The following is a 23,695-nucleotide window of genomic DNA, read 5'->3' as shown; positions in this document are numbered from 1 at the left end:
TAATTCAGATGCATCAGTTCATTTCCTAAAGTTAGGTGGGAGGAAACCCAGCCACAGGGGTCAAAAGGCTCGAAGCAGAGCTGCTGCAGCACTCAGGAATTTCACCTCGAGCAGAGCCTATGCAGACAACGAATGGCCCCAGGGACATCCCAACCCAGATGCCGGCTTCTGTATTGCTGTCTGCTTAAGAGTGTCTGTTTGAAGAAGGAAAAGGGTTTTAACACAACACACAGCTGGTTCCAACAAGTAGCCCTGCTAAAAAGTTTAAAGAGTCATAAGCTTCTGTTTGCAGTTACAACAGTAAATCTGGAGTAAAACCTCTGAAGTCAAGACAGCTAAAACAGACAGGCTTGCATTTTTCAGCATAGCATATGGAAATGAAGCACTCCTCTTGCACTGGTAATGAAAATTACAGCTGTTAACTCACCACGCAGAGCACTTCAAAAGTATCCTACCAAGCTCTACAATGAAAGGCTGTCATGCTGTCAAAACTCATTTTAAGAGCACACAGTGAGGTAACGGAAACTCACAAACAGGGAAAAATGTCACAAGGTGACAAATGAGGTAGATGCAAATGTCTATATCGAATATATTTCCTTCTCTGTGTGTTTACCTATAAAGAGGAATCAACTACAATTTCATCTCTCTCTGTTGACTTTCTGTTTCTGAAAACAAGCCAGGGAAAAAAACATCAGGAAGGGGAAAAATAAACAGGCTCTCTTTTTCACCTATGAGCAGGTATATGATGACACAGGAAGAAGAGATTCCCCCTTTAAAATCTGGACTTATATAACTAAATTTTAGGGGCAAAGCACAACACTGAAATAGATTCTGCATTTTCTTCAACTGCAGGTTTTTGTATACACGTTGCCAAGAACATATGATTCACATATTTCAACACTCTCCAACTTCCATGCCAAGTATTCTGGAATATATTAAATAGCAGGAACAGCCTTAGTTACTGCATCTGTCAAATATTACTTCAAAATTAATTCATTTATGAATTAATTTATTAATTCAGTTATTAAAGAAGGTGTATTCCCTAAAAAGCAGACAGGATTCCCTACAAGAAGTCCAGGAAACATTATAAACATTCTAAATCAATGTGGGGGGTGGAAATAAGCTTGTTTTGTCTCATCATAGCAGTGCATTGTGCTCTTACAGCATTATTTTAACATACTTGCAAGGATTGTCTTTGATTTCTTCTTTAAAAGTCTGTAGGTGCCATTTAGAGACCTCATACATTTTTCTGTATCTTCTTCCTATCGTGAATAACGATAGCTAGCATGGGTTGCTCCCTTGATTTTTACACTTTTTATACTTCAAAAAATCTTTCCTTCCTGCCACATGGTGACAAAACTGCCTGTTGTACCTTTCGTGATATAAAAGCCAGAGGCAATGAAGTTTGTATTGCCACAGAAGCATATTAGGACAGCTGAGGTGCAAAGAAATCCACCTTCTGGTTCACACATCTCTGCTAACAGAAACGGCACTAATACAACACTTCCAGAAGGTTACTGCTACAATAATGGTAGCTACTACCTCAGCCCTACCAAGTCCTTCTCTAAAGGGTTGTTTCTCAACCCAAATATGAGCAAGGCAGCTTTTAATAGTAGGTAGTAGGAACTTGCTGTGAAAATATTTTATCTTAGTCAATACATCCCCCAAGTGAATGGTATTACTATCCCCGTTTTGGCACTCCTAACGTAAAAGAGAAAAAGGCCACCTCATGTACTTCTCCTGACCACACCAGCCACCATCACGAGCACCTCAGACAAGGAAGCTACTGTTTCCTCTGGAAAAGATGACGGCTGAAACCAGAAACTCATTACCCACCTTCTGCTACCAGCCAACTCACTTCGGGCAAAACATAAGTCTACTGTGGCTACACTAATGAAAAAAACATCTTATTATTAAAAAATGAGTCAATTTTCATCACTTCAGATAGTGGTGAGAGAGGGAGGAATTCACCTTGCCTAGTTTTAGGTGCTTGAACACTTTAAGACCTGGCCAGTTTATCACAGAATGGTAGGGGTTGGAAGGGACCTCTGATCTGAGATCACCTAGTGAAACCCCCCCCACTAAAGCAGGATCACCTAGAGCAGGTTGCACAGGATCGCCTCCAGGCAGGTTTTGAATATCTCCAGAGAAGGAGACTCCACAACCTCTCTGGGCAGCCTGTTCCAGGGCTCTGTCAAAGTGAAGAAGTTTTTCCTTATATTCAGATGGAACTTCCAGTGTACAGTTTGTGCCTGTTGACCCTTGTCCTGTCATAGGAAGAGAGAAGAGTCTGGCCCCATCCCCTAGACATCCACCCTTTAGATATTTATAAGTACTGATGAGATCCCCTCTCAGCCTTCTCCAGGCTAAACAGACCCAGCTCTCAGCCTTTCCTCATGTGAGACATGCTCCAGCCCCCTAATCATCCTTGTAGCCCTCCACTGGACTCTCTCCAGTAGTTCTTTCTTGACAGGATCTTTCCAGGGTCTGGGATTCCTGATGGCCAGCCTTAGCAGTAAAGACTGAAGCAAAGAAGGCATTCAGCAATTCTGCCTTCTCTGCATCCTCCATCATCAGGGCACCCACCTCATTCAGCAGTGGACTCACATTTTCCCTAGTCTTCCTTTTGCTTCTGATGTATTTGAAAAAGCCTTTTTTGTTGTCCTTGACATCCCTTGCCTGATTTAATTCCAAGTGGGCCTTAGCCCTACTCATTGCATCCCTACGTACTCTGACAACATTCCTATATTCCTCCCAAGTGGCCAGTCCCTTTTTCCACATTCTGTAAACTTCCTTCTTCCCTTTGAGTTTTTCAAGAAGCTTCTTGCTGATCCATGCAGGTCTCATGCTTTCTTTTGCTTGATTTCTTAGGGATGCACCAATCTTGAGCTTGGAGGAAGTGGTGCTTGAATATTGACCAGCTCTCTTGGACCTCCCCATCTTCTAGAGCCCTAATATATTATGGCTTATATATTAATAATAAGGATATATTATATTATATTATATTATATTATATTATATTATATTATATTACATTATATTATATTATGGAACTTGTTGATTTAATATTTTAAAACTGAATTTTCTATGTTTGCTAATTTACAGTTTGTGCAGATGGATCTCAACCTAGTAGTCTTCATAATATTGAGCTGCTCATTGTCATTGATTATCCATCTATCAAACATTTCCAGATTACTTCATCAGATATACAGGTTATTTGAGATCAGAATTTAAACCCACTGGATTTAGGGCTACTCAGACTTACAGATGTTTAAAAACCTAAAGGCTTTGGTAAAACTTTTTTCATTACATAAATACATAATTTTTTAGATCAGGTTCTCAAGATGAACACTCAGGATTATAAATTCAGGATTCATACTCAACATACAATTCAATACTATACATTTTCGTTGACTAGTTAGCTTATTATGTATATGCACTGAACGTGCATTTCCAAATCCTTAAGAAGACTTTGTATAAATACATTTTTATTTTAATATTTCTCAGTTATTGCTTTGCATAATTCTTTCAGCTCTAATTAGCCCTCATGGTGTGTCTGAAATAGACATGTAGGTATCAGCCAGTCAAAAAAACCACAAAGCAAAATTCTGTGTTCAAGTTTTATGATAGCTTGTGCTGATGCTGGAAATCAGCTCCTAAAACCTGTAATTACTTGTAACAAGCTGCAGAGCACTTGATCTGAAAACTCCTTGGGTTATTGGTCAGTAAATACACTCATCTGAGGATGTGAAAATAGCTAAGATCACATACAAAATACATCATCTCATCAACACCAACTGATGAAAAGTTACAGAGAGTCAACATTTTCTGAGGAAGGAGGAAAGGAAAGAAATACTTACTGCTGGAAGAACAAGAGTCCCAAAGGAATCTGAATAAAAAAGAAGAAATATCACACTGTCAGAAACCATATAAAAACTTATCAAAACATCAACATTATCAGGTTAATTAGAAGAGCAGTGCTTCTCCCCCATTCCCACACTGCCTGTAATACCCATTGGACAACCAAATTCCCTTGATGTGGCTACTTTGGAGCTCAGGGCACACAGACCGTCCAGCCAACGCACATGCAATGCCTGCGACCAGCTGGCCAGCATGCAGACGCTTATCGGCCAGTTGATGGCTGCCAAACACCATCTGGACATGAGACTAAAAAATATACAGCCTGGAGCAACTGCTGTGTTAGTCAGTATTGACATACTGTGTTTATATTTCATTCAACATCTCATGCATGTTGAAGGAAGGAAGGCAGGTGGGGGAACCCCAGTAACACCCAGCCCCATGCCAGGGGAGCACTTGGGCCATCACAGACCCATTGCCACAAGCGCTGCCCTCTCAGGTATCACTGCCCTAAGACCAAAGCATCCCTATGCTTCTGCAAAGAAGTTGATTCTGCAACTCCTTCTTATGTAAGAGAAACCCAGGATTGTTTTGTATTAATCTCCTCTGCAGTTTAGTAGGCGACTACTTTTTGTAGTCATTTTTATCAAGATTAACAACTTTTTAAGAAGGAATAAAAAAAGGAAAAGACTTTAAACTACACGTTATTAGAGAAAGGCAAAACAGAAAAAAACCTGCCTTAGTCCTGGCTATTCCCTCTAGCGGTAACCTCCTACCTGGTGGTTTCACTGCTATGAAACAAAGCCAGCAGCGTGGCAGTAGGTCTATCCCAAGCCATTCCCTCTACGACAACCTAAAGCTGCTTCTTCACTGGGCATTGGCTCTCAGCCTCCTTCCTCTTCACCGGATACATCCATTCCACCCTCTCCTCCATTATATGGTTGATGGCAAATGTGCGATACTTTTTGCAGGGCTACAAAAGTATGAACTCCAGACTACAGCAACATTACTTCTATGTTTGGTGGGGGCTGATGTCCATGTTCTCCATTTGAACGTTTTTCTTTACGTTCACATAGACTGAAACACCTTTACAATCTATTCAGTTCTCTACTCCACCTGAATTTTTATTCTCCATTGATTCTACAGCTCAGATAAAGGCTAAAATTTTCAAAACCATGCACAGGATTTACCACCCTTAAGCAAAGGAACACCCAGAATTAACCATCCTCACTGCATTACATCACCATGGGAATAAGTAATCAACATATTAATGTATGTGGGTTAATGTAACTTATTGTTTTAACTATTTTAGATAATGCGGCCTCAAATATTTTGGGAATCCAAATAAATGTGCTGTTAAGCTCCTGGATATCATTCCATCATGGAGCCATTAGTGCCACATCTTTTATTTTAATTATGTAATGTATTTTAGAACAGAACAGAATAGAATAGACTATTTCAGTTGGAAGGGACCTCCAATCATCTAGTCCAACTGCCTGACGATTTCAGGGCTGACCAAAAGTTAAAGCATGTTATTAAGGGCATCATCCAAATGCCTCTGAAACACTGACAGGCTTGGGGCATCGACCACCTCTCCAGGAAACCTGGTCTTGTGTTTGATCATCTTCTTGGTAAAGAAATGCTTCATAATATGCAGTCTAAACCTCCTCTGGTGCAGCTTTCAACCATTCCCGTGCATCCTGTCACTGGATCCCAGGGAGAAGAGCTCAGCACGTTCCTCTCCACTTCCCCTCCTCAGGAAGCTGTAGAGAGCAATGAGGTCACCCCTCAGCCTCCTTCTCTCCAACTAGACAAACCCAAAGTCCACAGCTGCTCCTCACAGGACATTCCTTCCAACCCTTCCACCAGCTTTGGTGCCCTCCTCTGGATGCATTGAAGGACCTTCACATCCTTCTTAACTTGTGGGGCCCAGAACGGCACACAACACTGAAGGCGAGGCCGCACCAGCACTGAATACAGCAGGACAATCACCTCTCTTCACCGGCTGGTTATGCTGTGTCCAATGCACCCCAGGATGTGGTTTGCCCTCTTGGCTGCCAGGGCATGCTGCTGACTCATATTGACTCATATTTTCTTTTGCTGATTCTATTCAGTTAGACCTTTTTATATCTCCTAAAAAGCAACGGGTTTATACCTTATCTTTTACCCATTTGTTTCATGGAGTAAGTAAAAAAAATCAAATCCATTTATTTAATTTATGTCCTTCTTGATCCTGGACATAAAAGTGTTCCAAGATGAACCAATCACTTGACCTCTGAACTCCAATAAATGTTAATTTAAAAAGTCAAAGAATTATTTCCTTTGACAGTGGCAAACAGAAGGAAGTCTTGACGGACTGAACACAGGTTGTCCTGGCTGCTACCAGAGCGCTGAAGGAAAAATCCTGTCCAGCCTGCACCATCTATTCAAAGTACAACCTGGGTTAAACCAAATGACTCACATCCCACAAATGAAGTTTGTGGGTAGCATGCTCCAGTATTTCATTCTGGTATTCAAAAGCTAACAGGGATGGGTGGCATCAGGCCCTAAGCAACACAGTTCTTTCCATAACATGTTTATGCTACCATTAAAGCCACATTTTTTTTCCTATCATCCCTCTCTCCTCTTCACTTGAGAAGCAGCCCATGCAGTCGACTCTGAGCAACCCCACTGGTCTTTGAGGTTTTTCAGGCAAGAGTCTCAGGCAAAAAACACACTTCGTTTCTCAGCAGCCAGCGGGGAGGGCACCCTGCCCCACTGCTTGGCACACCAGGCTACAGGACAACCGCCAGCTACAGGAGAGGAATCACACAGTCCTGCAGAGTGCCTGATTTGTAGGCAATGTAAACCCCTCTCCACTTGCTGATATATTTATTCCCAACATCTACCCAAACAACTCCATACCCAAACAATTGCACCAGAAGAGACATTATTTTAGCTAAAGGAAACTTATGTCTTCCTAACTCAGGAGAGCTAGAGTGACTGTTAACCAGGAAGAATTTTTTTTAAGGTATGACAACATTTCACTGGTAAAGGAGGCTGGATGTAGGGTAACTAGCAACAATAGAGATGGTATAAAGCTACCTCCTGAAATTTCTCTTACTTGTATACTAAAAGCCTAACCCTACTCTAGTTCCCCCTGTGAAATAAGGCTGTGCTAAAGCTGGGCTTTGTACAACCACAAGCCATGACACTGTGTCACCAGAAAGAAAAAAAAAAATTGTTACTGCTGATAATTGGTTATTAACAAGGAACAGGAACTTAGTTTTATTTACCACATGCATGGTATATGTGGTATATGTGTGGTATATGTCAATATGCATGTGCTAAATATTGCTACACTAGCTTTAATCCATCCAACACAGCTAATTATAGCAAGGGCTATAGCAGTGACTTCAGTATGTTGGGAGACAACAAGCACAAATCTGGTATTCATGCCATAGCCCACACCACGAGGTTTCTATTTCCATCTTTACCCACGCCAATGCAAACACACTAGTACACAGGCACTGCAAGGGCAGAGCGCTGAAAGGGACTGATACACATCGCCCTGCGCAGCATCTAGCAGCTCTCAAAGCAACCTTTCACATAACAGGGCAGGTACTTTGCAGCTTTCTCACCAGGGCAGTGCCTGCTTGCCTCCACCTATTTTGAGAACTAGCATGCAAAAGAGAGAAATCTTAAGGTAGAAATACTGAGTTTCTTCCATGTTCCCAAGCCTAGGAGACCTATCATCAGGTCTGAGCCTGATGCAGAGGGTGAAGCAGTTGGGGAGGAGGGAGATATAAATCACAGTCACTTCTCCTTTGTGCAACTCAGAAAGCATTTACCTTCTGAAGCAGTGTCAGGGAGCTACAGCCTCCCTGGCTGCCTTGATAAAGCCCAGAGTGTTGTCTCATTCCCAGCCAGTGAAAATCATAAAAGAGGCTCCGGGGCATGAGGTAATCTTCCAATTCGTGTCACTATGTAATTATTTTGTTAGGAACTGAACAGCCTGGGCAGATCCGAAACCCTTTGGCATTGCAGAGAATTTCCCCATCATGCAAGATTTTCACATGTTCTCAAAGGCTACCAAACTGCAATCAATCCCCTGGAGCTCTGCTCAGCTACGCCCAGGGATGGCTTTGGATGTGCTCAAGCAAGAGCCGTAGGCAAAATATTTCCTTTATGCCAATGCTGAATTGCTGAAATTCACCACATTTTTCTGTCCATTTGATGAATTAAAGTTATATTTAATCGTACAGCAATCTCAGGTTTATAAGGAGTTAAGCACAGTCCAACAGCTAGCACATGGCACTGCTCTGCTGGAAGCTCGGCTATCACGCAGCTAGACACTTTTACCCATGTGCAGTGTGTAACACTTCCACATGATTTACACATGACATCAGTCGAATTCACTGTCCCTCCTTCAGCGCATCCCTGCAAGGGATCCCTTCAGCTGTTAAATACAGCTCCCAACATTAGGGAGGTAACTAACTCCAGGCAGTAGAAGTAGGTTTAGAAAGGAGCCCAGAAGAGCTATCCCACCCGCACCAAGCATCGCAGACCACAAAACGCTTTCTCCTGACTCATCACGGCTGCTCTCCGCAGCAGCAGCAGACTAATCGGCCTGACTGCAACAGGCCACGGAGGGCAAAGACCAGGTGAGAGCACAGGTCCCTGCTACCCCAAGGGATTAGTTAAAGAAAACTCCCAGCTGCGAGCCATGCCCAGCTGCAGGGGGAGGCAGGCAAAATTCAGTGGACTGTTCCAGACTAATCTTGAGGAAAGTTAAAAACCAAACAACCAAAAAAAAATCCCCACAGAAGTCACATGATCCTTCAAGAAAAAATATCCTTCCTCATCACTCGCAAAATCATCTCTCTCACAGAATTCCTGAAGCTGGTACTGTATTCATTCAATAAATACTACGCTGAGGAAATACACGGAAATACTGTGGCAACCAATGCCACCTTGTCCTGCTTCCTCTTCCTCAGAGTCCTTGGCATTTAGGACGGTCAAGCAGAAGATGAACCAAAGGCAGTGTGGTAGTGACATGTCACCAGTATAAACAGTAGTGGGAAATTAAGTCATCTTTTTAACGTACCTTGCCTCCATGCCATTTTTGGAGGTCTAATAGTCTTATTATCAGCAAAGCAAATAGGAAAAAACTCTACAGAGCCAAATACATGCATGTTTTTTAGACTTACAGAGAGCTGCTCAAATGATAGCATCTTACATTCTTCCCATTGCATGGGTCTGACCCAAACCCAGAAACTTATGCTACCCCTTCTTGAGCTGACACCACCAGCACTAGGACTAGACAGAAATGTTTCAGCTTCCTCTCCCCAAAAAGGACAGAGGTTCCAGAAAAATGACTGTATGGCTTGGCACAGTGAACTAGAGCTTATGCCAATATAAATCAGTACAGCAGCACTTCAGTCTCCAACTAATTTACACAAACTGAGGTCCTGACTCTATATTGTAGCTCATGTGGCAGGTATCGCTACAAACAGACTTTCTCACTTAATGTTTTCTACCGACATCCTCATTCCTTCTCAGTCCTGTGTAGGAATGGAAAAATATAACTGGAATCACTTCAGACTGATTTACTGAAATGATGCCATGTCTTTCTGCTGGCTGCTGTGCTTACATATCCGTGCTTCGGAAATGTTTACAGAAAACAGTCCGAGCAGCCAGGGAGCAGGTTAAGAAAGCCAAAGCCCTGACAGAAATTAGTCTGGCCAGGGATGTCAAGGACAACAAGAAAAGCTTCTATAGGTACGTCAGTGATAAAAGGAGGACGAGGGAAAATGTGGGTCCCCTCTGGAATGAAATGGGTGACCTGGTTACCCAGGATATGGAGAAGGCTGAGGTACTCAATGACTTCTTTGCCTCAGTCTTCACTGGCAAATGCTTGAGCCACACTGCCCAGGTTACAGAAGGCAGGGACTGGGAGAATGCAGAACCACTCACTGTAGAAGATCAGGTTCCGCAGCAGGGGGGTTGGAACTAGATGATCTTTAAGGTCCCTTCCAACCCAAACCATTCTATGATTCTATAATACCTAAGGAACCTGAAGGTGCACAAGTCCATGGGACCTGATGAGTTGCATCTGCGGGTCTTGAGGGAACTGGCGGATGAAGTGGCCAGGCCACTCGCCATCATGTTTGAGAACTCCTGGCAGTCCGGCGAAGTTCCCACCGACTGGAAAAGGGGAAACATAACGCCCATTTTGAAGAAGGGTAAAAAGGAAGACCCAGGGAACTACAGGCCGGTCAGTCTCACCTCCGTGCCTGGCAAGATTATGGAGCAGACCCTCCTGGAGACTATGCTCAGGCACATGGAAAACAAGGAGGTGATTGGTGACAGCCAACACGGCTTCACTAAGGGCAAATCGTGCCTGACAAATTTGGTGGCCTTTTATGATGGGGTTACAGCATTGGTGGATAAGGGAAGGGCAACTGATGTCATCTACCTGGACTCGTGCAAGGCATTTGACACTGTCCCGCACGACATCCTTGTCTCTAAATTGGAGAGACATGGATTCAATGGATGGACCACGCGGTGGATAAGGAATTGGCTGGATGGTCGCACTCAAAGAGTGGTGATCAACGGCTCAATGTCCAAGTGGAGAACAGTGACGAGTGGCGTTCCTCAGGGGTCAGTACTGGGACCGGCACTGTTCAACATCTTTGTCGGTGACATGGACAGTGGGTTCAAGTGCACCCTCAGCAAGTCTGCCAACGACACCAAGCTGTGTGGTGTGGTCGACATGCTGGAGGGAAGCAATGCCATCCAGAGGGACCTTGACAGGCTGGAGAGGTGGGCCTGTGTGAACCGCATGAAGTTCAACAAGGCCAAGTGCAAGGTCCTGCACGTGGGTCAGCACAATCCCAAGCACAGCTATAGGCTGGGTGAGGAATGGATTGAAAGCAGCCCTGAGGAGAAGGACTTCGGGGTACTGATTGACGAGAAGATCAACATGAGCCGGCAGTGTGCGTGTGCAGCCCAGAAAGCCAACTATATCCTGGGCTGCATCAAAAGAGGTGTGACCAGCAGATCGAGGGAGGTGGTCCTGCCCCTCTACTCCGCTCTTGTGAGACCCCACCTGGAGTACTGCATCCAGCTCTGGGGGCCCCAGTACAGGAGAGACATGGAGCTGTTGGAGCGAGTCCAGAGGAGGGCCATGAAGCTGATCAGAGGGATGGAGCACCTGTCCTATGAGGACAGGCTGAGAGAGTTGGGGTTGTTCAGCCTGAAGAAAAGGCGGCTCTGGGGAGATCTAATGGTGGCTTACCAGTACCTGAAGGGGCCTACAGGAAAGGTGGTGAGGGACTGTTTATCAGGGAGTGTAGTGACAGGACAAGGGGTAATGGGTTTAAGCTGAATCAGGTTCGATTTAGATTAGATGTTAGAAAGAAATTCTTTACTGTGAGAGTGGTGAGGCACTGGAACAGGTTGCCCAGAGAGGCTGTGGATGCCCCCTCCCTGGAAGTGTTCAAGGCCAGGTTGAATGGGGCTTTGGGCAACGTGGGCTAGTGGAGGGTGTCCCTGCCCATAGCAGGGGGGTTGGAACTAGATGATCTTTGAGGTCCCTTCCAACTCAAACCATTCTATGATTTTCTTTGCAGTGGTAAATGGATTTTTTTCTATTGCAGAGTCTATTTCAAAAGCCCACATCAGAGAAATAAAAAATAATATTCTTCAGTGTCCTTCCAGATTTTTCTTCCTATTCAAAATATATATATTATTTTTTAAACACAAAAATAACAAGAAAAAAAAAAAAAAGAGAAGGAAGCATAAATACCAAGGCACAAACTGTCCAGGGAGATAAAAATATTTTTTCTTCATAAAAGAAGGCCTGCAAATCTGTCAAGTTCATGTTTTCTTTAAATGTGTTATACTCCTCATCTATTATCCTAAAATTAGCACCAAAATTAGCACTGGTTACTTATGCAAGTAGCCCAAAATACATAGTGTGAGCCACTGCTGTTAAGTTATGGCTAAATTTGGGCCAGACGATAGAAGGAGGAGCAACACGGCACTGAAACCCATGCAATAGGGATTGCTAGTGGACATCAGTGTATGGGCTGACATCCAAAGCCAAATGAAGCCAAAGGGCCTGTAGCAAAGGGGTACATATTTGGTCCACAAAGCCTCCTAAAACCTGCCTGCCTGCCAGCACTACGTACACTTCCCTCCACAGCCACTCATTACCCTACTCCCCGTTTCCACTGCCCCTTACCCTTTTCAGTCCTTTTTGCAATTTTGGAGGCTAAAAGCACTCAGAAGTTATTAAGGGAGAGAGAGAGCGAGGGTAGCAGTGCTGCCTATGGAGAAAGGCGCAAAGGGACAGGAGGAACAATCTGAACTGGACCAGAATTTATCACCTGAGAGTCCGATCAAGAGATAGGGGACCGCAGCTCTAGAGGACAGGAGAAAGGCAACATGCACAGACTTTTTTGCAATTAAACCCACTTTTTACCAAACTGCAGTTGCTAGTAAGTTCTCGCTTCAGTCTGCAAGGCAGAGTGTAGGGATATTTTCCTCTCCTCCACCCCCTCACCATGGCATTCCCTGCATCTTTCTACTTCACATGGCAAAGGAGTCGCGGTACCTCCCCGCTTGTCCCTTTTCCCAGTTCAGCCCTTCTTCTCTCACCAGCACTGCCAGCTCCACCCCTGAGGAAAACCACCATCTCCCACCCGCTCAGACAGAGAGACAGACAGACGCTGCCGATGCTAGGCGACCCTTCCCTTGCCCTGCTGCATCCACGATCCCTTCCACAAGCAAGCACCACGGTTCCTGCAAACTGGGCCTCCTAATTTCTTTTCAGACTTAGGTCATAATTCAGACTTTTAATTCTGGACTCAGTCTTCTAAAGTAAAACAACCAACACCATGGATTATAGTATTATTACCACTTTCAGCCGAGTGGTCAGAGAGCAGCCTGTTGCAAGAACGCAATACTTAAAACGCTCTGTGGTTTATCTGAGATACTGCATGCCGGGTCGGAAAACAAAATGCCTTCATATTTCTAAAACTAAATCATCTCTTTAATCAGAGACCTTCTGACAACCTATCCAGCAGTCACCATCCCAGACACTTAAACACAAGTACAGGCTCTTTTCAACTTTTTTCCCAAGATCAGCCTCTAAGAACCATCCATGGCTTTTTTTGTCATGCACTGACATTATCACTGCCTACCATACATAAATGACTATATTCCCATGAATTATAAATTTACAGCTGTTAGCAAGACAAGTTGTGAATACTACAGAGAACACATTCTTGACATCAGATCTAGTCTATGAAACTATGCAGAAAATTCAGAATAATCTCAGACTTAAGCCTTTTATACAAATAAATGGGAAATTCATTTCATTCACTTAGTTTTCCCTTGGTGACTATATACAAACACACAAACTCACACGCATCTGCACATCCTGCTTTCAAGGCGCTATTGGCCATCATTATTATCCCTTCTGATGTCCATGAAATAAACACAAAGTCACTAGCACTGCAATTTAAAGTATCTGCAGTTTTCATTCTGACTTAAATCATACTAGGACAAAATGTGGCTAAGCCTGTCTATGCCAGAGATTTGGTGGTATTAATACCACCCTCATCGCATCAATTGCTGCAACTGGAGAGCAAAATTCCAAAGTCAAGTCACCTCTCAAACTCATTCATTGCAAATAAAACATTCAGGAACTATTTAGGTTTCCTCTTAGAGGGAGTGAAAGAAGGTTTGTTTTCATGTTGGTTTTCTTCCATTTTCTGGAATGCATTCAGAATCTGTGATTACAAAGCCACAAAACTTTTTTGAGATCACAAAATTATTTAGATATATGAAAACATTACCAGAGACTTCCTTCATCGGTAAATAAAGGCAATATAAATCCCTAACCATAGAAAATAAGCACCTGGACCTCACAGCTGCACCTCCAGGAAACTGGAGAAGTGATGGAGAAGGGGTCTGTCACTCTGGCTGTGTTTTCTATGCACATACTTGTTTGGACCACAGTGAATCTAGTTGAAGCAGCATCATCTCTTGCCACATGCTCTTCAGCCTCTGCAGACAGGATCTCAACTCTGCCTTCACAAACAGGTAGTCAGGGATAGCAGAGCACGGGAACCAGCAATGCTGCTAGTGCAGATAGTCCTAAGAGTCGCATGAAAAGAGAAGTCACCTGTGTATGACTGGAGACCCGTGAATTTCCCAACTGTTTCCTGCCTCTGCAGGTAGTTCTATAACCCTCAACACTTCTGCTTGGATCTCCTTCTAATTAGACACCACTAAGGACATCACCCTAGACCCATCTGGAGATCCACTGTTAGCTCCCACCCCCTTCTTTTTAAAGCTACTTTTTATAGAATCATAGAATCATACAGAATGCCTTGGGTTGGAAGGGACCTCAAAGATCAGCTAGTTCCAACCCCCCTGCCATGGGCAGGGACACCCTCCACTAGACCAGGTTGCCCAAAGCCCCATCCAACCTGGCCTTGAACACTTCCAGGGATGGAGCATCCACAGCTTCTCTGGGAAACCTCTTCCAGTGTCTCACTACCCTCACAGTAAAGAATTTCTTCTTAACATCTAATATCTAATCTAAATCTACCCTCCTTCAGCTGAAGGCCATTACCACTTGTCCTGTCACTACAAGCCCTTGTAAACAGTCCCTCTCCAGCTTTCTTGTAGGCCCCCTTTAGGTACTGCAAGGCTGCTTATGTACCTGAAGGGTAACAACCACGTGCATAGCACACTTCTCCTGACGCTTCACCCCAATTCCTCCCATGTCTCCTCAAATGCTTTCCAGAATGTAGAAGAGACTCCCAGCATCAAACCAGAAGTCTGTTTAGCCCAAGGTCCTGTTTCCAGCAATGGTCAAGGACAGGCATGTGAACAGCTTGAAAACAGAGCAAGTACACAGCAACCCTTCCTTGCATGCTCTTCCCAGCATATGCAGTCTGAGGCTTGGGGCTTGAAAAGCTAAAATCAGTGTCTTTATACTGGACCAGCCCTTGATGGAGTTTTGTCTCATGAATTTGTGCAATCACATTTTCCATCCACAACACCGGACACATGGAGATCCACAATGTATTTCCATCTCATGTGAAGGCCCACCTTCTTCTATCTGGTTTGAACTTGTCTCCTGAGAGATCTCCCATCTTTCCCTCTGCTCTCCCTAGAATTTCTCCAGCTGGTTCACAGCCTCCATGAGGAGTGCCACAAATCAGGCACAGCATTCCCCAGGATACCTAATTAGAGTTGCAAAGATTACTAGAATACTTTCTCATAGCTTACAGAAAATATTTTAGGGTATACCTTTGAGTTCAGCGTTTGCCTTCTTTTGTGAGGACCACAGTATTACTTACAAGCTTTTACCTTTTGGCACCTTTAAACCATCACCCACCCACCCAAATAACCTCTTTTCTGCAGGACTGCTGCCTCGTCTTGTTCCCCATCCAGTAAACACACATTCTTTTACTCCTCAACAAGAGCAGAACTATGCAGTTGCCCTAGTGAATCACACTCCAGCTTTTCCCCTAACCATTTCCCGCATTGCCAAAATGAGTTCCAAATCTAATCCTTCCTCCCAGCATCCTTGCCACCCCTTCACTAATCTAATAAACATTCTCCCTTTTTCATCCATGTCAGTCATACTGAACAATACAGTTTCAGGGCAACCCATTTCCAGTTCGGGAGTGAACCATTTAGACCTACTTTGTGAATATTATTTTCCATCCAGCCACAAACGTATTTAGTAAGAGTTCCATGCTGTCCTCGCTTCCCCAGCTGGCTTGTAAGATTGCCATGCCAGACTATCAAAAGCCTTACTGAAATCAAAATATAATGACATCCCACTTCTTCTCCAACAACCCCTGCCAGTCCATGGTGGAACACATTTCATTTGCAGGCTTTCAATTTTCCAGATCCTCTGTCTTCACTCATGCTCTCAAAACTTCACTAGCAGTTTTAAAATTATTTCAATCAATTCCCTAAATATTCTACAGGCAACTTTATCAGGCCTAAACATCTACTTTACCAAAGTACTCTTTAACCTGTCCCTCCCCTTTTGTTGCCTTAATTCTTAACCCTTTTCCATGGCAGTTAGTTGATCCTCTTAATGAAGACTGAACACTTACTGCCTCTCAGCATCACTGACCAACTGCCCAACTCAAAGTGAGTAGCAAGCCACATCCTTTGCTAGCTTTCTTGCTACCAATATGATAATTAAAAATCCTGCCTTATTCTTGCAATTCTTTCCAGTTTTATCCTTTCTTACCCATGCGACTCCTTTAAGGCCAACCTTTGTAATCTGATCTCATTTTCAGTTTATACACAGAGTTTTCCTTTTTCCTGGGTTTTTTTTGGCCAGTGATAAAATCGTGTTTAGTTACTTTATTTCTTCCCCCTCTGCTATGTTAGGGTAATGTGTACTTGTCCCTTTAATATGAATCCCTCAAGAGCTTTCTCCCTTTGCTTCCCTTTCTTCTTGCTTCTGATAGCATCTTACTACACAATTCTTATTGTATATTGGCATCACTTCTTTCTTTTTTTTTTTCTTTGCCAAATTCACAGCCTTTACTTTGTTTTTCTCTCTGCTCCCTTTCCTAAAAGCTGTAAAGTTCACAGCATCAACAGGGAACCCCACAATGGCGCATGTAATATTCCCTTCTCTGTAAGAGTATCCCCACTGCCACCATTTCTGCTACGAGTGAATTATTCTACCCTTCTCAAGGTACCGTGAAACAGCCTGTAGCGCTCGATCTGCCACACTATCCTTGGCTGGATATCAGCAAGGAACATGGTGATTAAAACAACCTCGCATACGAACACGTAAGCCTTGAGCCACAGAAGGACTCTTTCCCTTAAATCTCAAACAGCATCCAATCATTAAGATAAAGCTCAAGTACTGGATGAGATTGTTACTTCCATTTTTCTGCAAACCACTTAATGGGCCTGTTAGCAGGATGGATTCAACAACAGGCACAGAAACTTGGGGTTTTTTTTCCTTGTATGTACTCCAGCAATACAAAAGCCCATAAGAGAGCGCCCTCTCTCTACTAGCTCCTTCGTCTCTGGATCCAGCCCCAACATCTCCTTCCCCAAAACTTTTCCCTCGTTCTGATTTTGTACAGGTTATCTGCACGTGCTGACTATTTGACAACATATTTTTCATGAGGCACAGTTACACTTACGTTTGGAGGTGGAGGTTATGGACGCAAAATCGTGGGACTCCTGCTCTCTTGCTGTTTTTAGGCATTGATGCCCAATTAGGCAGAAAGGAGCAGTCCCCCTAAACTGCCAGCAAAACCCTTTACCCCACAGATTGTCAGCATAGATTTTGTGGTCACCAATGAGTCAGCCATTTTACTCTGAAATAAGGTACAGAGGCAACTCAAGGTTAACAAAAGGGGCTGGCATACTTGGGCCGTTCATTACCATTTAGCTGTTACTTTACAACTTACTATTCCTAGTGTTTTTCACTGTTTCTCATACTAACCTGGTCAGAACCATATTATTAAGTATGCAAAACATGCCTTCTGGTAAAAGCAGTTTTTCCATTGTCTATGTGGATATTCACTACATGTCTGAGCTTGACAGACACTCTCACAAACTCTATGATGTTTCGTAAATCCTAGCTGAGTATTTACCACGCTCTAGTTCAGTAACCTCTGTTAACAAGTATGCTTACTCCCCTCTAGAAATACAGCAAAGCAGTGCAAATTAATTAACACATACAAGTAATTTACAGGGAACCAAAGCTACACATGCTATTGTAAACCAGATTCTTCAGTTCACAAAGTAGTTCTCACTCACCATACTTTAAATACATTATGTTGCACCTTAAATACCAGGAGATCTACCTAAATTTTTTTCTTAAGAATTAAAAACATTCACACAGTCAGGTAAATGCTGACACCTCATTACACATGAAAGCTTTTTCTTAAAACTAATTTGTTTTTTCAACTTACATGCTACTTACTCTTTCCAAATCATTCTAGCACCAACAAGGAAAACAGACTTTTCAGAAGCTCTCGCAATTAAGGTATAAAGTTTCTCACACACTAACACACGCTGCAATGTCTGGGTAGCAAACCCTGTAAGACAACACTTCTTGCCAATTCAGACTACATCTTTATTGATCAATCACTGGATAAATATGCATGGCAAGAGTCATCCTTCACTGTAATCACTGAAAATTAAGCCATTCGTGCATAAAATTTAACCTGCCTTTCTGTTATTCCCATCTTTTGTTGTTGTTGTTGACCCAGAAAACCCAACAGCTCAAATTGCACATAAGCCATTGTTATCTTCTGAAGTCATTTTCAATCAGGGTGAGGATCTTTCTGATACTGCATCTCCACGGAAAAATGTGTCAAGGCTTGATACAGCGCACAGAAACAGCTTTAGTTAGTGCTTTGTGTTTTTCTGGAGTCCACTGCAGACAATGGAAACCTATTGCCTCCTCATGATGCACTTTTATTTTTTTCGGTTGTGCTTGCTCACACAAAGTTTACCTGTAGCAGCAACGTCCTGCATACAGACATTCAGTTGGTCTGTTTTCACTATATTTAATCTAATTGACTTAATTTCTGTACCAAAACATTGGTCTTAAACAATCTCCCTTGCTACAGTACATTTGGATTCTGGAATATTGAGCCAAGCTCAAAATATCAGCGCTTCTTTAAATGAGTGTGCATGCATGCTTTCTCCCTCACTCCAAAGAATACAAACTAGCCACTTGTTAATAAATGTATTTCTTTTCCCTTTGTTATATGAAAAGCAAGATAAAGATGTGAACCAACCTCCACTGCTAAAGTTTTTCTCTAACGTCAGTTTCCCAACAACTACTCAGATATCAAAATTCCACTTCCAGTAACAATAAAACAGTGAATGTTTTATCAACCATCAGAGGGCAATAACTTTATTTCTTATATAAAGCAAGAGTTATATAAAGAAGAAAAAAAATGTGCCTCTAATTCAAGAAGATCAGTTTAGGGAGCTAACTCAGAAATTTAGACCAGTACATGTACCATACTGAGCTGCTGCTGGAGAGCCAGAGCACATCCTTAACTTTAAGCAACTGTGGATGTGCTTTGCCAGACAGGTATGCAATACCTCTTACGCTCAGGTACTCATCTGAACTTGGCCTGCAAGATTAAACAGAACTAATAAAAACAGTGTCCTCAGTCTGTCCTCTGTACCCAGCATCCAAATCCCAACCCTGTGCCCATCTCAGTTCCATCAGCACAAATGTTTGCACACCAAACCAGGGAACCTGTCTGCCTGAAAAAATATTCAAGAAAATAAAAACTTTATTTTTCAGTCAGATCAGTTTCTCAAAGCAGTTAATCCCCTGTTTTTGCTGTCATCATGCAAGGAAAAGTACAGACCATAACTGAGCCAGCTTAGGCTACAGTGCCACTGAATTTACAGCCTAACCAAGATAGGCAATCAGTTCCAGCTTTCTGGATGCTCAGCATAGTTAACAACTCCAGCTACACCCTGCCTCCCTTAGTAGTTATTTTGCACAGACACATGGAAATAAAAGTCATCAAACTCATGAGCACCACAGGAACAGTAATATCACTGTATTAGCCACTCGGTGTAACCTAATGGGCCCAAGTGACAGATAAAGCAACATTTTCTGGGCACTAATATATGCAGCAATGATGTCATTTAAAGAAGATTTTGTGTGCCTGGAGATATGTTTAGGTTTTTTTTTCCTTCAACTGCAACTGCTGGCCTAATAAAACCTCCCTCAGTCTTCCTTCACTCACGTTCTCAGACTAACACAGCCACAACAATATTGCTACATATTTTATCTTAAGTCTGTTTTGTTCTTCGCTGAAGAATTTCAAACTTTAGAATCTTATTCTGACAAACTGTTTTCTCTCTGACAAACTGCTTTCTCTCTGAGTAACTCTATTCACAACTGATTCACTCCTGTAGCACCTTCGGATACATGCCTTCAACACTAGATCCTCTGTTCCAGGGCAGTTCCCTTGCTCCTGGCCCATAACAGTTTTGCTTACGTATTTGTTCACAGAGAACAAATGACTAACAAATTACATAACTTGACTTTAAAGAACGGATGACCACATACTAAATTTTAAGATTTTTGCACGAGGAAATACACTGTATGCTCAGTACCGGGTTTTTTTTCTATTCCATTTATCAAGATAAAAAATATGGAAAAATCAAATATATATAAAAGACAGGAAAAAGATTTAAAAATTAACAATAAACCCATGCACTTCAAGTAATGCACTATAGCATTTCTCCTTTTTCCTCACTGTCCCCAAGTCTGATACAGTGTCATACCTGTTCCTGATCACCCACTGTTCCCTCTAACTTCAGCAACTCAGTGTCAAGCATCGTTCTGTGTGGTGTGCAGACAGAGACATCCACATATTTTCACATGCTTGCTATTACCAGTTCCTTGTCTGCTCTTTAATGTTGAAAAGGACAAAAACGGACAGGTTGAAACTCATGCAAGGCTCACTGAAATTGATGTTAAGCAGAATAGAAGCAGGAAATAAAAGCCAGTATAGTTAGAGGAAGAAAAGGAGAAGACAGTTTCTCTTTTAAAAACAGTTGGTTTGGGTTTGTTTTGGGTTTGTATCAAAATAGTGCCAGGAAAGATTTGAAGAGGAAATGTGAACTTTAAAAGGCAAGCACACTACTAATAGCATAATAAATACATCAGAGTTATTTTCTCCACAGAGTAAGAATGTTCCTTTATCCATTGCTGAATCCTCCGCTATGCTTAGTCCAATAGGCTTGGTCTGTACTTTTGAATAACCAAAATCTAAACATGGCAAGTAGTGTGTTATGGAGACTTAAGATTAAGGACCGTAGGCACAACAGCCAGTCTGGTTTACTCACATGCAGATGGTGCTAGCAAATCCATCCTCCTAAAGTAATTGCCTTAGGCATATATCACCACAACTATTAGTGTTAGATTTGGACACTTACAGATCAGGTGTATAAATCTGATTTAAATCAGGAATGAACACTGAGATTAATTATTTTTTTTTTAATTAGCCATAACACTACAGAAAATTTGCCTCAGGTTTATGCTTTTACACTGGCTGCTAGAGGACATATGCCTGATAACAATATAAAATCAGAGTGGATAAACAATACCCAACATGAAGTATAACCTGCCAATGCATACTTCCAGAAAACTTTTTCTGAATATTTGAAATAACAAGAAGAGTTTTGATCAGACATGCTTTTCTGCATCACAGGGCCATGAATTTTTTGATCTGGTCAAATGCACTCCATTAGACTCAAAACCTCAGATTCTCTACAAGCTGTGAAGAGAAGTGAGCTTTCATGAAGGCTTTGAAATGAAGGTGGGAGGCTTCCAATTAAGGCATCTACATTAACTATAAGGCACTCATGGAAAAATTAGTTGACACCAACAAGAAGAAAGTGCATTATAGCAGGGTAGATTTTCTAGGACCTCATACTGCCCCCAGGCTCTCTACTTCCGTCAAATAAAAAGCTAGGGTTTGGGTGTCATTTATAGCACCTCATACTAACAGCAGTTTGAGTCTGTGCTTGAGTGTCTGTGCTTCAGTTCGCAGCTGGCTTTTATGAAAAGGAGCAGTGACCAGGATATCTTAGTTCTCCAACTGCTCAGAACTGCCATCACATCCTCTACTGCTGCCCAGTACATTAAATCAGCCAGTACATTAAATCAGCCTGCTCTAAGGTTTACTCACCTTTAATCCCCAAACTGTCCCACAATTCAGTTCTTGATCCTTAAAAATTTCTGGTTTTGCAAATTGCACAGAGCTTCCAAGTAATGGTGCCTGACATGGTGATCTCCACTTTCCTATTGCCCTCAGGTCCTCCCTTTCTTAGGGCATGAGAAGCAGCCAGCTCCTGATGCTTTATCACCTTGTTTGTTCCACCTTTACCATTATCCTACTTGCTTCTACCTTGCACCATAACAACAAGCCCACCAGTGAGCACCTCTTCTTCTACTTCTTTAGTGGCAACACTACAGTGACGAGAGTACTTTCTGGCTCCTCAAAAACCCCACATCCATCACACTTTGCCACCATCTGATTATTTGCACACCCTTGCAACCACTCACTGTCGAGCTCAGTCACTCACCTGCATACAGAGCCAGCAAAGTACAAGATTATTTTCCTGTAAGTGACCCCTACTTGGTAAAATAAGGTTCCTATTTTAGTACTGTTTAGAAGTTGTGATATTTTGAAAGCAACAAAATATTTGTGGGAGAAGGCAAATCTAACTCCTTCCAAGCCAACTCCGTTCTCTTACCTTTCTCAAAGACCATTTCCCTGCTCAAGATGGTCTCGTTATCTCTGATCACTTCGCCCCTTACGGTGACCTGTGCTGGGCTGTCCGGCAGCAGCGCTACCCCAACAGTCATGTTCGCTCCGGGCCTGATGTTCCAGGGAACTGCCACCAGGAACGCAGGTCTGCAAAATCCAAATTGCAGAGGGAGAAAGGGCAAGGAGTGAAATACAACCGCCCAAAAAGTAACAGCGTCCACATAATAACGTACAAGGCATGCTGCACAGCTCTTCTGTTGCAGTCCGCTGCGGAGGCTGGAGGTGATGCTCACTCACCAGGCGCTACCGAGCGCATCCGGGGTTTGCAGGACAGGGGAAAGCAGCGCTGCTCTGCCCGCTTTCCGGACCGGCTGCCAGGCAGGCACCGGGGAACCCCGGGGGAAGCGCCCCGCTGCCCCACGCAGCCTCCGCCCCGGACGTGGAGGGGAGGCGCGGCGCCCCGCATACCCGCCAGCCCCCGGCCCACCTGGCCCCACGTACCCGGCCGCCGCGGAGCTGCAGAGGAAGAGGAGGAAGAGGAGGAGGCGGACAGTACCGCGGGTCCGCGCCATGGCGCTCCGTGCGCGCTGCCCCGCGGCCGCGTTGGCCGCAGCCCGGTGGGTCCGCCGCTGTGCGCAGGGCCGGGGCCGGGGCCGGGGCCGGGCGGGAGGCGCCTTCGCGGGCGGGGGAGGGAAGTGAGAGGCCGCCGCTGCCCCAGCGCCAGGCACGCTCCGCCGGCAGAGCCGCAGGAGCACCCGCGGGGGCGTTCCCGGGGCCGGCCCGGGGGGGGGAGCGGGGAGGGCAACCGAGCAGCGAGATATATCTATATGTACATCTATACCCACGGGCGCATTTCTGCTCCCCGCAGCCCTCGCACCTCATATTCTCAGGCAAATGCAACTGTGGAGCGGGTGGGATTCTCACACGACGCAACGTCCTGCAAAATAAACCACCGGGAGTAACGTTTTCTGCGGGTAGCGCCGAGCAGAGTGGCAGTCTGCTGTCGGGAACTGCCCGTTTATCGTTAAGGCTTTGCACTGCAGAGACTTAGAGAGGCTCGGAGAGCCCGCCGAGGCGTGTTGGCATGGGGCTCGGGCTCGGAGGCAAGTCAGGAGCAGTTCTGGGTCTGAACCGGGAGAACGATGCTGGCAGAAATTCGAGGAGCCTTGTAGCTACTTAAACGCGAACCGATTGATAATGTAGCTCTGTCTGGACTGTCCTCTGCGCCCAATATCTGTAAAATAAGGTCATGTCTGCATGTGCATCTTAACCCACTTTCAGAGTCTAAAAAGTGTACTGAAGCAGCTTGTGTGAGATTCTGCTCCTTTAGCATGCTCATTGTAACTGTGTGGACTTGACACATCTAATGGTGTTTTGATTCATCTGAATTCTTTCAGCCCTGCACAAGTCTAATACATTTAGAAATTCCACCCGGTTCTTGAAGTCTCTTCAGAAGTGCTGGGCTGGCATCCGCTGCATTGTGTTACGCAGACAAAATGTAGTCAGTTATAGCCCTGTATGTAGTATCT

At 43.7% G+C, this 23,695-nt stretch overlaps 1 protein-coding gene across 1 annotated transcript in view; it reads right to left on the bottom strand.

The window, feature by feature from the left end:
* The window catches only part of CD109 (CD109 molecule), an 87,832-nt gene extending 64,988 nt beyond the window's left edge, over positions 1-22,844 (bottom strand). The window contains exons 1-3 of the mRNA XM_075747511.1: positions 22,668-22,844; positions 22,153-22,313; positions 3,861-3,889 (exon numbers count right to left, since the gene is read on the bottom strand). Of these exons, the coding sequence (XP_075603626.1) occupies positions 3,861-3,889; positions 22,153-22,313; positions 22,668-22,738 (261 nt within the window). The 5' untranslated portion in view covers positions 22,739-22,844. The remainder of the gene's footprint in view (positions 1-3,860; positions 3,890-22,152; positions 22,314-22,667) is intronic.
* Between the last annotated feature and the right edge of the window lie 851 nt (positions 22,845-23,695).

Source organism: Balearica regulorum, chromosome 3 (genome assembly GCF_011004875.1).
Source record: "Balearica regulorum gibbericeps isolate bBalReg1 chromosome 3, bBalReg1.pri, whole genome shotgun sequence".
NCBI lineage: Eukaryota > Metazoa > Chordata > Aves > Gruiformes > Gruidae > Balearica > Balearica regulorum.
The sequence above is the reverse complement of the archived record's forward strand: the minus strand, read 5'-3'. Positions and strand labels throughout refer to the sequence as shown.